Consider the following 14,728-nt stretch of genomic DNA (forward strand, 5'->3'; position numbering starts at 1 on the left):
TAAACATTATATTTATTGTTATTACTTAATAATGGCTTACTTTTATTATTTTAGATATTTTAAAATATCTAAATTATGAAAAAATATACTGTAGCTTTAAAAAACTTAAAAGTAATTATCAACTTATTTTCCTTAAAAATTTAAACGTTCGATTGATTATTTTTAAATAAAATAGTAGTGCGATAAATAAAATAAAATATTAATATTCAAAGTGTGTATCTTCCGCGTGAACGGAACATTTCTTCAAACATGAATCGGAACATGTAGCGTTCGAAAGAATAGTTGTAAGAACAATCATCCTCAGAATCGTCTCTCCTTGATGTAGAACTAGAAAATTTTATTTAAAAATATTGATATATAAACTTATATGTACTGTCATATCCTTTTTAATTAAATTTAAGTAAATACCCATTGGTGAGTGATCTGTACGCGCGCGTTATCTCTTTGAATTGTTTTTCATTACGTGCTTTTTCTTCAGCCGTTGAATTTGAATGCCGATCTAGAAAATAAAATAAATTTAATTCAGTCCTTAATAAAAATGAATTTTAATTAAATTAATACCTGGGTGATGCTGGAGAGCTTTTTCGCGATATGCTTTCTTGATATCAGCTTGTGAAGCATTACTTTTAATTCCTAATATTCCATGATAGTCAGACTTTGCTTTGACAAGCAATTTTCTAGCCGTTTCCAATAATCTCTGGCACTCTGCGACATTTAAATAATAAATAATTTAAAGATAAATAAATCTCAGTCAATGATTTCCTTAATAATTAGCATTCAAAATATTTTACCAGAGTTAGAATCAATATCCAACGACTTCGATAAATCAGCGACCGCTTCTTCATAATCTTTGTTATCAAGGTGGCACTGGCCTCTTCTCAGTAAAGCTTTGGCGTAATTTGGATCAATATTCAAAGCTTTTGTGCATTCTTCAATGCATCTAGTAATTTTCTGCAACTTTAATAAATACTGGCGGTTAATTTAAAAATTTAAATAACTAGAAAAATTAAAATTAATTTTAAAAACCTTGTAAGAGGCTTGAGCTAAATTGTAATAAAACTTCTTCATCATTCCTCGATTACTCGGATCGATTCCCAAAGCTTCAGTATATATATGATGTGCTTTGATATATTTCTTGTGAACGAACGCATTGTTGCCTTCATTTTTTTTGTCAATCAGAACTTTGGCTTTCTGTTAAAATTAAAATTTAAAAATTAATTATAATAATTAATTTTCTATTCCTCAAGACCGCAACTTACTTTGTATAATTTCAATGCATCAGAATGATCAGGAGCTAAACGAAGAACTTCTTTTAGTTGCGCAACAGCTCGATCAGTATCCAAGTGATACAAACAGAGGCCAAGAATGTATACCGCGTCGGGATTTGATCTATTGTACTTGAGTACGTCGCTGCCGAGTAATATCACATTTTAAAATAAAATTTTAAAAAATATTAAAATAAATAAATATCAATTACTTGATAAGTGTCTTAGCTTCTTTGAATTTTTCCATTAACGCCAAACACTCGGCTTTTTTTATTTTGTAGCTCACACATTGGGAACTTATTTTTATCAATTTGTCCAAGTACTTCGCAGCCTATAAAAAAAACAAAGTATATATTTAAGAATTGGGGTAGTAATAAAAATAAAAAAATATTAAGGGTAAAGTCTCTAATTACTGGCTTCTAAAAGAATCCCCATGGACATTTAATTCATAACACAAGAAATTATCGATTGTAAAATTGAATTATTTTTATTTTTTCTATCAAATAAAATGATGAAAAATGTAAACTGTTACTGAGTAATTTAGTTGGCGCACTAAATAATTTCATAAATTATTCAAATCACTAAAATTATGTATAAATTACTAATAATATAAAAAATATGATCAATACCTCAGTGTAATTTTTTTCAGAAAACTTGTCATCAATTTTTTTCAAGTACCGAGTGACGTCATTAATTTTTTCTCGTTCGATAACCAGTCGTTCGTTTTTCTGATCAACAGATTCAAGTTTTACGACCCAAATGTTAACATCAATCATGTGGCCTAACTCTATTAGGCATCTAATCGTTCTCTCATATCCCTAAAAAAATGACAGCCAGTAAAAATTTCATTCCCTATAAAAAAAATATGAAAAAATAAGTACTTTAATATATGACGAGTTGAGCTCGACGGATTTTTTTGCATCAACTAAAGCATCTTCGTAACGTTCCATCATAATGTAGCAGGCGGCACGATTACCGTAGTTTAGTTCCGATGGACAAAGCTCTACAATTAGTAATAAAAAATAAATAAAAACAAATTAATAACAACAACAATAAATTTATAATTATAAACTACCAATGAGTCTAGTGTATTGAGACAAAGCGAGTTTGTATTTCTTTTGTTTGTACAAAGTATTCGCCTCATCTTTCTTCTCTTTCATTAATCTAAAAACCAAAAAGTCAATTAAATAATAAATTTAAAAATTTTAATTTAAAAAAACAAAAATAATAATACTGTTGATGCTTTTCATATTTTAAATTATCATCAGATTCATGATCTGATTTCGCAGGCATATTTTCTGTTGCCGTCTTTGATTGCGCGGCGTTTTCTTTGGGCGCCATTTTGCTGTCGTTGTTGTTCAGTTCTTTGTTCTCGTGCTTAACGTTTAATTTATTAGCATGCAGCTGAGATTCACTTGTTTTCGTTGAAGTTTTTAAATTTTTAGTATCTGCAGTTCCAGCAGATTTTTCAGCACCAGGAGCTTTGATCGGCGAATTTTCCTTCATTTTCTTGGGCTTTGACGCAGGACTACCAGCAGTCGCGGCATTCTTCTTCATTGTGACACTACCCAGAGTTTTCTCAGTTGAACGACAGACACGCGCGAAATGATTTTGTTCTCCGCATTTCAAACACGTTTTACCTTCAGCAGGGCAGCGTACCTTGATGTGCCAACGCAATCCGCAGTTAAAGCAAACCATCGTTTCTTTTTGTTGCTGCTGTTTTTCACTTTTTGAAAAATATTTATCCGAGCTGTGATCTTGCATGGCGGCTAAATTATTTAAACCAACACCATCAGCATCAGAACCACCACCAGTTCCTGCCATCGGACGATTAACAGTTTTCTTAACTCTTCTCTTGGTACAATAATTCTGCGAGCCACTAAAATATTTATAAAAAAAAAAATCTTCTAATAAGTCTTCTGGCTTAAAATATCTAGTACCAAATCCACTAGAGTAATGTCCCCACATTTTAAATCTCAGGTTTCCCGTCTTTTGTTACACTCAACTACGAAAAAAAACTAATTAACATGGAGAATTTGAATCAGCCGTCGTCTGTTCTAGACTTAAAGTCTCCTCAGCCTATGGCTACTCGACAACAAATGAAATTATCAACACTCACTCACGCTGGTGTCTGTCCTTACCGGGTTTTCCTCATCTAAGAACGAGCTCGCCAATGAAAACTGACGATCCCAACTCCGGGAACCCCCTACTTTTATTTTCACCGGGAACGGCTCGGCTGAAGTTATTCAATTTATCGGTTGTATCGGTTGTATGTAAGATGAAACAATTACTAATACTATAAATATATGTATATATATCTACAGATAATATATAGTGGTATGAAAAACGATACATTGTTTATACTACACATATATTGTCCTGTATATATTTTGTAATTGTTTATCGACTTGAACATTCTTCCGTTGCTTTAATTTCCGCTGGAAAAAATTTGCAAAAACTCGATGTATGTTTATAGAAAAAAATTCATTTATTAATTAATTAATTAATTATTGTTCAATTATTCTATTAATTTACTTTGCTATAAATACATTACTTTTATAATTAACCATAAAAATATACAAATTAAAATGATCTCTTACATGATTTATTTTTAATTTAAAAAAAAAAAAAAATTCAAATTCGTTAATTAGTAAAGTATATTAATTGGGAATACAGACTCGCTATATTCGTTACAAATAGATTACAATACTGAGTGATGAGTTTTTTATATTTTTTTTAATCATACGTAAGAAAGACGCGTTTAAATATTATTTACTAATACTTTTAGATGATAAAAAAATATATAATAGCTAATAAAATTTAACGCCTTAATTACGTATAGAAATCAGCATTTACATAACAAATTTACGAGTATATATTATGATATTTTTTAAAACTAATTATATATATATATAAAAACAAAAGTACTAGATAAATAAATGTATTATTTTCCTATGAAAATCCGTATTTAGTTTGTAATTGTCGGAAAGCTTGAGTTATTTTTTGGAATTTTCGTTCATTTCTGGCTCTTTGTTCGGGCGATGCGGTGGCATGACGATCTGCAATATAATAAAATAATTTTAAATATTTTGATTTATTTTATAATTTTTATTATTAGTTACTGTGTTTTGAAATTAGACAGCCGTAGTACTGAATAAAAAACAAATTACCTGGGTGATATTGTCGTGCTAATTGTCTGTAGGCTTTTTTTATTTCATCAACACTAGCATTCCTTGGTATACCAAGAATACCATGATAGTCTTGTTCCGTGGTGGCTAATATTTTCTTGGCTAATTCTAACATGTACCGAGATTCTGAAACAATAAACGAGTTATAAAAAATTAGAATCTTAAATAAAAAAAAAATCAAATAATAAATTAATTGATCTATTAAAAAATAATTACCCATAGTGCTGTCCAGCGAGCAAGCTTTTGTCAAATCAAATATAGCATCGTCATATTCTCTTTTCTCCATGTAGCATTGAGCTCTTCTCATCAAAGCCTTAACGTAATTTGGATCTATAGCTAACGCTTGCGTCGCCTCATTGATGGCCCTGTCGATAAACCGTAGCTGCGAAAAAAAAGATAATAAATAAATAAATTATCAGATACTTAAAAAAAAAATTGTTAATAAAATTGATAGTTACTCTGTATGATGCCTGGGACAAATTATTGTATAAATGCATCCTGACTTCGCGGCTCAGAGGATTCATAGACAATGCCTCTGAATAAATAGTATGCGCCGCGTAGTAAAGTTTATTGTTGAAAGCTAAATTACCGTCTTTTTTCTTGGCATTTACGGTCTTTGCATGCTTGTAGAGTTTTTGTGCTTGTGGGTGGTCAGGTACTAAGCGTAAAATTTCTCTAAAACGTTCCATACCCGCTTCGGAATTTTTCTGGTACTGACAGTACGCTTTTATATACTTGGCTTCTATGTTCAATCTATCAAACAGCAATATCTCACTAAAAAAAAAAAATGATAATCATAATTAATTTAATAATTATTTATTAGTAACCAATACTTGAAATTTAAAAAATTATTATAAAACTTACTTGGCAACAGCTTCAGCTTCATTAAATTTTTCTAAGAGCATCAAATAGTCTCCTTTCTTTAGTCTCAAGTCAACACAATGAGTACTAATCTCTAAAGACTTATTTATATTTATTAGTGCCTGTAATTAAATAACAATTACTAATTAGTATAAAATAAGAAAATTAAATTAAATTAAATTAAATTAAATTAAAAAGCAAATTACCTCATTGTAGTTTTTTTCACCACTGGCAGTATAAGCTTTTCTTAAAAACTCGCTAACTTGGTTGTATTTTTTTTGTTCAGTCGCCAAAACTGTATTCGATGGATCTAATTCTTTTAGTTTAGTCAATGCTGCCTTTGCTTCTATTATATTTCCAACAATAATCGCACACTTGGCAATGCGCGCGTATCCCTTTAAATAAATAAACAAATTTTACATTTACACATACTTTATAATTAATTTATAAAAATAAATAATATAAATACCTTAGAAAATTGTGGATCATGTTGTACTGATAATTTTGCATCAATCAGAGCCAGCTCGTACCGAGATAACATCATGTAGCAGGCGGATCGGTTGCTGTAAAACGTCGCATTTGATGGACAATATTCTATAATTCAAATAAAAATAACAATATTAATATCTACGCTATTAAAATTATATATTAATTAACACAATTATTTAATTTACCAATAAGTTTCGTATACTCTCGCAACGCAGGCTCATATTTTTTTTGTTGATACAAATAATCTGCTTGCTTCTTCCTCTTCACAATTCTAGAAAATAAATTTAAAAATATACAATCGTTAATTTATTTTATTATTAATTACAAATAAATAAATTAATTAAATGCTTACATAAAATGAGGTACTTTTGACGGAGATTTTGGTGGAGGTTCAGTATTTTTTTCAACAGTATCACTGCTAATACTCCCATTAACTTTATTATTAAGTGAGCTATCAGTACTGATGCCAGGTACGTCATCATTTAAATTATCTTTACGATTAGGTTCAGTGCTGAGATCAACGACACCATTATTACCAGAAGCCTGATCAACGGAACACGAAGACTCGTTGGTGTCAACACTTGTTACTTTGCTTTTGCTATCGGCTTTATCGCTCGAGATTTCAGAAGGCTCAGGAACATCGCGAGTTTCTTTAGTTTTATTTTCAACATTAATGAAATGAAAACCATTGAAATCGGGTTCATTACCTGTGTTGCTGTAAAGATTTTCAGCTGGTTTCGAATCCCTGCTGTCAAAGCTAAACGGATCATCAATATCGCTGTCGATGTAATTGTCATCATTCTCCAGGTCATTTAAATTATCATCATCGATCAGATCCACAGGCTCTGAAACTCCGCCGGCTGTTTCTTTCCTGCTGTTATTATTGAGATTGAAAGTAAAGTAACCATTGAAATTATATTTACTAGGATTCAAATTAAATAAACTCGGTAGTGGCGGCTTGGGAATTCCACTTGAGCTCGACTTTAAATTATTCATTCTTATGTTGTAGATATTGTAATTTCTGTTATTTGTCGTGCCGAAGTTGAAGGAATTGCCAGCAGGTTTGGACATTCCACTTGATGGTTCTCTGTTGCTGCTACTGTAATTATTGTAATTAAAATAACCATTGTTAGGAGCTCTTCTGTGGGCTGGCCCATTACTGAACTGATGGTTTGATGGTTTAGGAATATCATTGCCAGGTTTCTTGTTTATATTCTCAGTTATTATCACCGGGTCATCATCGTCGTCGTCATCAAGAACAATCACTTCGTCACACATAAAAATATCCTTAAAAAAAATAAAAAATTAATTAAATAATTTGAAATTATTGTTAATTACTTCAATAATTATTTATCTAAATTACCTCGTCTGCTTTTCGTCTTTTCTTGTTTGGTTTCTGTGTAAATATCGAGTACGGAGTTCTCTTCGGATAGCGATTCATTTTTTTAGTTTATTAATTATTTTAAATTCTAAAAAATACAAAACTTGACAACTGACACTCCAATTAATAACTGGATCACTTTAGATAATTAATTTATTATTAATATTTATAAGCAACTGTCAATATGTTGTTTCTTAAATCTTGACATTACTCTACACAAATATTTATTCTTACAATTTATTTTTTTTTTCCACGTGCTTGGGTATTCATTAAATTTTATTTTATTACCATTTTTTTGGTAATTAGAAATTAAGTTTTTGTGCTTTTAATTTATTTATAATTATAATTATTCATTGTAAAGTACAAACTAAACCTAAACTTGTTACTTGTTACAAACTAGTGTAAAGTAACTTAACCTATACTTTTTTTGTTAAGACTATAGGTATTTACGATATATATATATATATATCTCATATATTTTGTATACTTACGTATAGTCATCCCAGGGGGAAAGCGACTCTTCCTTTAAACGTCGGGGTTTCGTTTGCATTCTGGTCACAATGGACTTTTAAATTTCGCGCTATCTGCGCTCATAAATTTATCTGAATAAAAATAGAAATGTTGCTGTCATAAATAAAAAAACAGTAGCTAATTTTGATCTGTTAATTCTTTTGTTTAAAAAAAATTCAAAAATTAACACTAAATTATTTTCCCGCCAATAAAATTTAAAATTGAATGTTTTGGGTATGGATAAAATAAAACAATGCTCTAGGATTTAAACTATTAATTTATTGGAAATTAATAATAATGTATAGTGTTTATTAGTTTTCCATTAAAGAAGAAAAATTCTTCTCAAGTTTTCCTAGCAGGTAATGTATAAAAAATTTATCGTTTTCCTATAAGTAATCCCTCGCTCAACTATCAATTCTACAAGAAGTCATCTTTGATATAATTTTTTTTTTTTATTAATAATTATAATTATTATTAATGATGATATTTGGGCTCATTGACTATGCACATTTTAAACGGTCAGAAAAATAGCTGGGATATATAAACGACAGTAGGCTTTGATTTATCACTACAAGATTTCTACTTCAACAATTCACTGACATTTCATCATTTATCAATTATAAAAAATTATATACATTCTTATTTCTTAAAAAAAAAAAAAAATCAAGTCTTAAATTAAATTTACAATAATTTTTTTCAGTATAAAAAAATATAATACAATTGAAATTTGTTCCTATAAATATAATAATCCTTCCAATTAGTTTCTAATCATATATTTTTTTACCCAAACTTTTACGTCAGCTTCCAATTATTTATAGCAATCTAAAAAAAAAATAAGTAAATAAGACAAAAATTTTTTTTTTATCATAGACCTGCATTTAAATGTATGATGACTGCACAGTCAAGTTTCATAATTTAAATATATATGATTAATAATTAATTACATGATTACTATTATTGTTCTATTGCCAGTTAAATAGTTAATTATTTTTTTAAAAATCGAACGCAATTCACGATAGGATTACTCTCTAATGTTTTTTTGTTTTTAAATGTTTTTTTTATCAATGTATTATTACTAAAACTACACGTACTTTAAAAGTATACAAGTTGTCATTTTATTGGATATTTCAAACAGTATACCATGTAACTGTGTCTTCAAACTTTTTATACTGAGTAATGATGAGTTGATATTAATTATCAAGTCAGTATTATTGTTACCGTTATCATTATTATTATTATTACCATCATCACCATCATTATAATTAATTACAGTAAAACAGTCGAACACACGAGCTCTTTTAATTTCGTCAGACAATAGACCGTGTGTGTGTGAGTGTGTGTTTTTAATTGGGTTTATAACTAATATATCGGTAACTAATTGTAGTAATTTATTATATCTCAAAATATTCGTCTTGTGATTTCTGGCATCAGAATGGAAATGAGTCATTTGAACCGGCAAACTGGAAGTGGAATCCGCCGCCATCAGGTTTTGTGAAGAACGCCGCGAACGCTGAGTCAGTACCGAAGTTTGATACTGGAATAATGAAAGTATCAATTTAATTAAATCGACGAGTACCCCACTAGTATATTTATTTATTAAGTCAATAAATAAATAAATAAACTGTGGAGTTGAAAATAAATAAAAAAAAATAATACTTACGATCAAAACCGGTTTCGAACTCCTCCATGTCACCTCCTCTGTCGTATCTTGAGCGTTTCTTGGGGTCTGAGAGGATGGTGTAGGCCTCCCCTACTTCTTTGAATTTCTTCTCTTGTTCTTTCTTCTCTGAGTCCGAAGCACTGGAATGCCGATCTGTAAAACAATAAATTGTAAATTAAATAATTATAAACCATCTATTTATTAATTAAAGAAACACTAAAAGGAATCAGTACCTGGGTGATGAACTAACGCTCTTTTCCTGTACGCCTTCTTGATGTCGTCGGTGGAAGCCGTTCTCTCAACACCCAGAATTTTGTAGTAGTCTTTTTTCAGAGATCGTTTCAGCGCTTCCTTAGCTTCCAAAAGTAGTCGTCGGTTGTCACGTGATTTATTTATCTTACAAGCTCTCTCGTAGTCTCGCACTGCATCTTCGTACTCCTGGAGCTCCATATAACAGGCGCCGCGCTTTAATATGGCTTTTAAATAATTTTCGTCGATTTTGAGGGCTTCAGTACACTCCGTTATCGCTTCATTTAGTCGTCCCAATTTAGACGCAGTCAACGCACGATTGTAATGAAGCTTAGTGTTGTTCATTTTATTTTGAGGGTCGATTGTCAATGCCTCTGTGTAAAGATTGTACGCTTCCTGATACCGACCTGCTTTGAAAGCGACATTACCGTCTTCTTTTTTCTGCTTCAACAGCTTGGCTTTCTGTGTGCAAATAAAAAAAAAAACCTCTTTAATCTATCATTTAATTTTTTTAAAAATATCTATTACTATTTTTCATACCTTGTACATTTCCAGAGCTTTCACATGATCGGGTGCAAGTCTGAGAACTTCTTGAAAGTGAGCGAATGCCCGGTCAACATTATCCTGGTAATACAAACACACACCTCGTACATAAGTGGCGTCAACATTTGACCTGTTCAAATGTAAAATGTCACTGTAACAAAAATATAAAAATCGTGTTAATCGATTAAATAATTTTGCACAAATTTAAAAACTAGATTATAATTAATTATTCACTCGCTTTAATCTGGAATCCAAAAATAATGTAACAAAAAAATTTTAAAATAAATACATACTTTGCTATTTCTTGAGCCTCTTGATACCTCTCCAAGTGAGTAAGACTTTCAGCTTTCATCAGCTTGAATCGCGGGCAATATTTGCTGACATCACAGCAACGGTCCATACAGTAGACAACCTACAAGTTATTTAACAATTTATCAATTTCTTTACTCCCAGCTAATTTAATTTATTGAGTAAAAAATAAATATTTACTTTACGATAATCTTTAGCTTCAAGTGCAGCGTTCGCTTCCCTAAGATAACGCTGGACATAACTCAGCTCTTGTGATTCCGTAGCCGTTAATTTCCCCGCTGCTGGATCAATTGTGTTCAATTTATTTAATAGAGTATCAGCTTCCACAATTTCACCCATTTTCAAACAACATCTTATAGTTCTTGTGTATCCCTGCAATTAAATAACTCTCTTACTGATAATTCTACTATTACTCCACCAAATAAATTAACCCTAATCCCATGTCGGTGTTTTCAGCACCCGTAAACCTGGAACATGGTTACCCTATTAGAGTTAATAATAAAATTATTTATTATCACCTTGACAAAAGTCGGGTCCAGTTCGATGCTTTTTCTCGAGTCAGCTAAAGCTTCGCGATATAATTCCAGCATCATATAACATGCGGCGCGATTCCCGTAGTACTTTGATACATTGGGACAAAGCTCTGAACACAATAAATAAAAATAATCAATAATAAATAAATATATCAGTGCGATATTTAAAATTTTGATTTTAATTACCTATAGCTTTTGAATAACATGCCAGTGCTGATTTATATTGTTTGTCGATGTAATATTTCTTGGCTTCCTCGATTTGAAGCTCAGCCAGTCTGTAATTTATAAATAATTATAATTATTATTATTACAATAAATAATTGCTTAATAAATAAATATGGCCTTGGATATTGGATATTGATAAAATAATTAAGCTTATGAGAGTTATCACAAGTGGATGTATTTTATCAATTAGTCTTTAGACAGCAGCTAGAATTAGAAATATAATTAATTAATAAATTAACTACGAGCGAGACATAATAGATTCAGCATTTATGTAAAACGTTTTGATATACAAACTACAGAGTCATGTTGACGTTAATGAAATACGTGGGCAAATATGACCATGTTTGATAAATAAAGTATAATTATAATAAATGTATATTTATATAAAAAAAAAAAGATAACTCACTCTTCGGGTGTACTCTCGGATTGATAATCATCTGAGTCGGATATTATAATCTCGTCGTTAGCATCCATGTCCAACTCCATAACTTCATCGGCCATTCTGATATTTTATTATAAATAAATTTAATTTGTTATGTAGTTTGACTTTTTAATGAACGCAAATAAATTATGAAAAAAGGAGCGATGTAATTTAACGCAAGTGCAAGTGGTAAGTACTGGGCGCTTTTTGTGAAAAATTTCCTTGGTGGCCTTGTTCAGGAAACTTCGATCGCGAACAATCACGAACGTGTCACAGTTTAATTTACGGAAACGTTAGAAAATTTTTATTTCAACAAAAACTCACGGCAGGCATCAATACGGGAGCGACTAATGGCCAAGAATTCTTTAAAAATATATAAATAGGCTTGATAGTTGATTAAATAAATACGCGATTAAATGCCCAGGGGGTAGTCGGTTTAAATTAATACTACGAGATAACTCAGAAGTTAAATAAAACGCGAAATGCGAGCTGTGCTGGGTCTATTGAGCACAATGGCAGCGGGCTGAGGATCATGCTCATGATGCAAGACATCAACTAAAATTTTTACTGCCGACAGCGAACTCTGTGAAGTTGTAAATTATTTATTAAACATCGGTACTGTAGATATCATTTCCCTATTTTTTATAAAATAATTAAAAATCTCTAATGATTCAATTAAATGTCACTCACCTAAAAAAAATTAATATTTTCTGATAAAATAATTAATGGTATGATTTTTTAATTAAAACGAAAAAAATAAAATAAAAAATAAAGATAATATTAAATTGTTTTTTCTATTATAATTAAATTACAACCTTTTGAAGGTATTAAATAGAAATTTGAATTATAAATTAGAACTGAGTAAATCCAAGATTTTATTGAAAGTTTTAAAAAAAGTGGAAAAATGCAACCTGAATTTGAGCACAAAATAGTATATTTTACACCTTGGGCAGTAAAGTAAGAATGTCTCAGATCTCATGTAATTGTTGGCCGAGGCCTCGGGCCGATTTGGCTATCAGGGTTGTTTAAATTCTTACAGTATTTTCTATTACTTAGTCGAATCTACTATATCGACGGGTGATTATCAGCTGACAGTCGATTTCAGTGATGTACCCTGATGGCCACTTTAACCGCAATCCTCATAGCCAAGTTGGCGAGAAACTGGCGTCAACCCTGATAGCCAACTTAACCGTAAGTTAATTACAAGCTACTGCCGTATTTTAAAGGCAACTTAAAGGAAAATGTTGGAAAGCAAACAGTTACCTTTAAGTTGACAGAAAATTGCCTGTAACTTCCCAGATAACTGATCTGTACGATACACATAAAAAATTTCAATGTCAACTTTTCAGCTCTCTTTCACGTCAAATTTCACATAAATTTGACGTAAATTTAAAACTGCCTATTTGACGTCTGTGAGACATCAAAATTTGAGACGCAACAAATGACGTAATTCAAGTAAATACAAATATATAAATTTTATAATTTTAATAAATTATTGTAATGCTGTAAAATGTTTTTTTTTTTTTTTTTTTTTTTTTTCAGGCTAATTCCTAAAGACACAAACAAATTGCTGAAAAAATATTTTTCATTTTGGGAGATATCTCTCATGTAATAAAAATTCAATATGAATAAATAAAATAAAAAATTACAATTTGTTAAGTGGTGTTAAAAATAAAAAAAACTTAAGATAATACCAAATTGTTTGTCATTTTAACTTTTTCATTATGCTAAACTTTATTTATTATTATTTCTTAATAGCTAAGTAAAGAAAAAGACCCAGTTATTAATCCTACTTGCTCAAAAAACTCGAGTGTTGGAGTGCAAGAAGTTAGAGGCATACGACTGTCAACCATAACGAATAAACGTTTTTTTTTTCATTTTTATAATAATTATTCTATTTTAAAAAAATAATTAACATGAGAAATATTAATTACCATTAGACTATTTTTCCAATTTATAATTAAAGATTTAAATCATTTGAAAAATTAGCTACTGGTGTTATACCGTACAGTAAAAAATGCTTTATTATAATAACAATTAATTACTTAATCAATTGCTAATTAATAGCACATATTCAACAGACATCATCATACTTTATACAGATAAATATATAACAGCAACTGATGATTTCCGGATAAGTCGAGAGAATTATCCGCAATACTTTTAATTATTATCCTTATTAATCATTAAAACAATTACTTTAATTGTAATTGTAATTAAATTTATTATACACGCATGTACTCGATATTCATTATGTTGTATTTAAATATTTATATATTAATATATAGAATTACTTGTATTGTTTGTACAATATTATGGAATTATAAATCTATATAATATATAATTAATTATTATCGCTATTAAAAATTGTTATTTATAAATTTACAAGTAAACCAACTGCGCGTGTGTGCGCACATAAACGCTTGTCAATATTTATATCTCATCATTATTATTAAAATTACCATTAAAAAATAACAATAAAATAATATCTCACTTTCCTAAAACTCAGGTAAAAAAAAAATTTAAAAAAAAGTAATGAAACATAAATATATCTTTTACAATCATTTATCTAATTATTATTTTTTATTACACTTAAGAAAATTGACATTGACAATTAGTCTATGTTACACAGAAACGATAATAAAGTTACTAAAAAAAATTACATCAAGTCAAAATACTTTAGAATTGTCATAAAAAATCAATACTTATAAAAAATAATATGACAGCAAGTTTTTATAATATTTTCATTATTTTTCAAATCCGTTTTATATATTACAGTATATATTATATAATATATAGACAATATATTTATCTAAAAAATTTAATTCAGACTAATATTCTTGATATTTTTTATAAATACTAAAGAAAAACAAAAATGCTTATCTGTGAATATATTTAAGTCATCGAATTTAAATATATATGTTATATATATATTTATTTAAAACAAGCTAATAGTCTATATTAATTTTTAATAGTTAATATTGATAAAAATAAATAGAAATATATAAATATATATTTCTATTTATTTATAAATAGATTAATATATTTGTACGCCACTCGGATTTATAAATTTTAATTTTCTATTAAGGCCATG

General features: G+C 29.3%; 3 protein-coding genes across 5 annotated transcripts; all 3 read right to left on the reverse strand.

Annotated features, from left to right (window-relative positions):
- Window positions 1-36: 36 nt before the first annotated feature.
- Window positions 37-3,464, reverse strand: LOC103577958 (dnaJ homolog subfamily C member 7). The gene is made up of 11 exons (XM_008558873.2): window positions 2,500-3,464; window positions 2,341-2,429; window positions 2,147-2,268; window positions 1,895-2,083; window positions 1,478-1,596; window positions 1,260-1,410; window positions 1,027-1,191; window positions 792-957; window positions 562-705; window positions 409-499; window positions 37-327 (listed from the first exon to the last, which is right to left on the reverse strand). The coding sequence occupies exons 1-11, from the start codon at window positions 3,231-3,233 to the stop codon at window positions 207-209; spliced, it is 2,091 nt and encodes a 696-aa protein (XP_008557095.1). The 5' UTR covers window positions 3,234-3,464; the 3' UTR covers window positions 37-206.
- A 490-nt stretch (window positions 3,465-3,954) lies between these two features.
- Window positions 3,955-7,606, reverse strand: LOC103577892 (dnaJ homolog subfamily C member 7). Of its 2 annotated transcripts, XM_008558751.3 has the most exons (11): window positions 7,167-7,606; window positions 6,511-7,090; window positions 6,156-6,453; window positions 5,989-6,074; window positions 5,784-5,908; window positions 5,521-5,709; window positions 5,318-5,436; window positions 4,912-5,227; window positions 4,670-4,835; window positions 4,436-4,579; window positions 3,955-4,324 (listed from the first exon to the last, which is right to left on the reverse strand). In XM_008558751.3, exons 1-11 carry the CDS (start codon window positions 7,242-7,244, stop codon window positions 4,218-4,220), a joined length of 2,208 nt encoding a protein of 735 aa, XP_008556973.1. In that variant the 5' UTR covers window positions 7,245-7,606; the 3' UTR covers window positions 3,955-4,217. The 2 variants fall into 2 exon arrangements, with proteins under 2 accessions (XP_008556973.1, XP_008556972.1); XM_008558750.3 differs by having other exon boundaries at window positions 3,956-4,324; window positions 6,156-7,090.
- Window positions 7,607-7,953: 347 nt separating this feature from the next.
- On the reverse strand, window positions 7,954-12,176 carry LOC103577893 (dnaJ homolog subfamily C member 7). 2 transcript variants are annotated; one of them, XM_008558753.2, is made up of 9 exons: window positions 11,620-12,176; window positions 11,175-11,263; window positions 10,974-11,098; window positions 10,636-10,827; window positions 10,440-10,558; window positions 10,144-10,297; window positions 9,588-10,065; window positions 9,355-9,507; window positions 7,954-9,204 (listed from the first exon to the last, which is right to left on the reverse strand). In XM_008558753.2, the coding sequence occupies exons 1-9, from the start codon at window positions 11,712-11,714 to the stop codon at window positions 9,122-9,124; spliced, it is 1,488 nt and encodes a 495-aa protein (XP_008556975.1). In that variant the 5' UTR covers window positions 11,715-12,176; the 3' UTR covers window positions 7,954-9,121. The 2 variants fall into 2 exon arrangements, with proteins under 2 accessions (XP_008556975.1, XP_008556974.1); XM_008558752.2 differs by having other exon boundaries at window positions 7,954-9,228.
- Window positions 12,177-14,728: the final 2,552 nt, after the last annotated feature.

The sequence above is a fragment of the Microplitis demolitor genome, chromosome 1 (genome assembly GCF_026212275.2).
Source record: "Microplitis demolitor isolate Queensland-Clemson2020A chromosome 1, iyMicDemo2.1a, whole genome shotgun sequence".
Lineage (NCBI taxonomy): Eukaryota > Metazoa > Arthropoda > Insecta > Hymenoptera > Braconidae > Microplitis > Microplitis demolitor.

What these genes read in the sequence shown, in the direction of transcription:
- LOC103577893 (XM_008558752.2), bottom strand. Translation starts at nt 11,714, where the DNA reads ATGGCCGATGAAGTTATGGAGTTGGACATGGATGCTAACGACGAGATT. An exon ending in ATGTTATTCAAAAGCTATAG is followed by an intron (nt 11,099 to 11,174) that starts GTAATTAAAATC and finishes TATTGTGTTCAG; the next exon opens with AGCTTTGTCCCAATGTATCA. An exon ending in AGCGTTAGTTCATCACCCAG is followed by an intron (nt 9,508 to 9,587) that starts GTACTGATTCCT and finishes ATTGTTTTACAG; the next exon opens with ATCGGCATTCCAGTGCTTCG.
- LOC103577958 (XM_008558873.2), bottom strand. Translation starts at nt 3,233, where the DNA reads ATGTGGGGACATTACTCTAGTGGATTTGGTACTAGATATTTTAAGCCA. An exon ending in ATGCATTGAAATTATACAAA is followed by an intron (nt 1,192 to 1,259) that starts GTAAGTTGCGGT and finishes TAATTTTAACAG; the next exon opens with AAAGCCAAAGTTCTGATTGA. An exon ending in AGCTCTCCAGCATCACCCAG is followed by an intron (nt 500 to 561) that starts GTATTAATTTAA and finishes TTTATTTTCTAG; the next exon opens with ATCGGCATTCAAATTCAACG.
- LOC103577892 (XM_008558750.3), bottom strand. Translation starts at nt 7,244, where the DNA reads ATGAATCGCTATCCGAAGAGAACTCCGTACTCGATATTTACACAGAAA. An exon ending in CTCGCTGGACAGCACTATGG is followed by an intron (nt 4,580 to 4,669) that starts GTAATTATTTTT and finishes TTATTGTTTCAG; the next exon opens with AATCTCGGTACATGTTAGAA. An exon ending in AGCACGACAATATCACCCAG is followed by an intron (nt 4,325 to 4,435) that starts GTAATTTGTTTT and finishes ATTATATTGCAG; the next exon opens with ATCGTCATGCCACCGCATCG.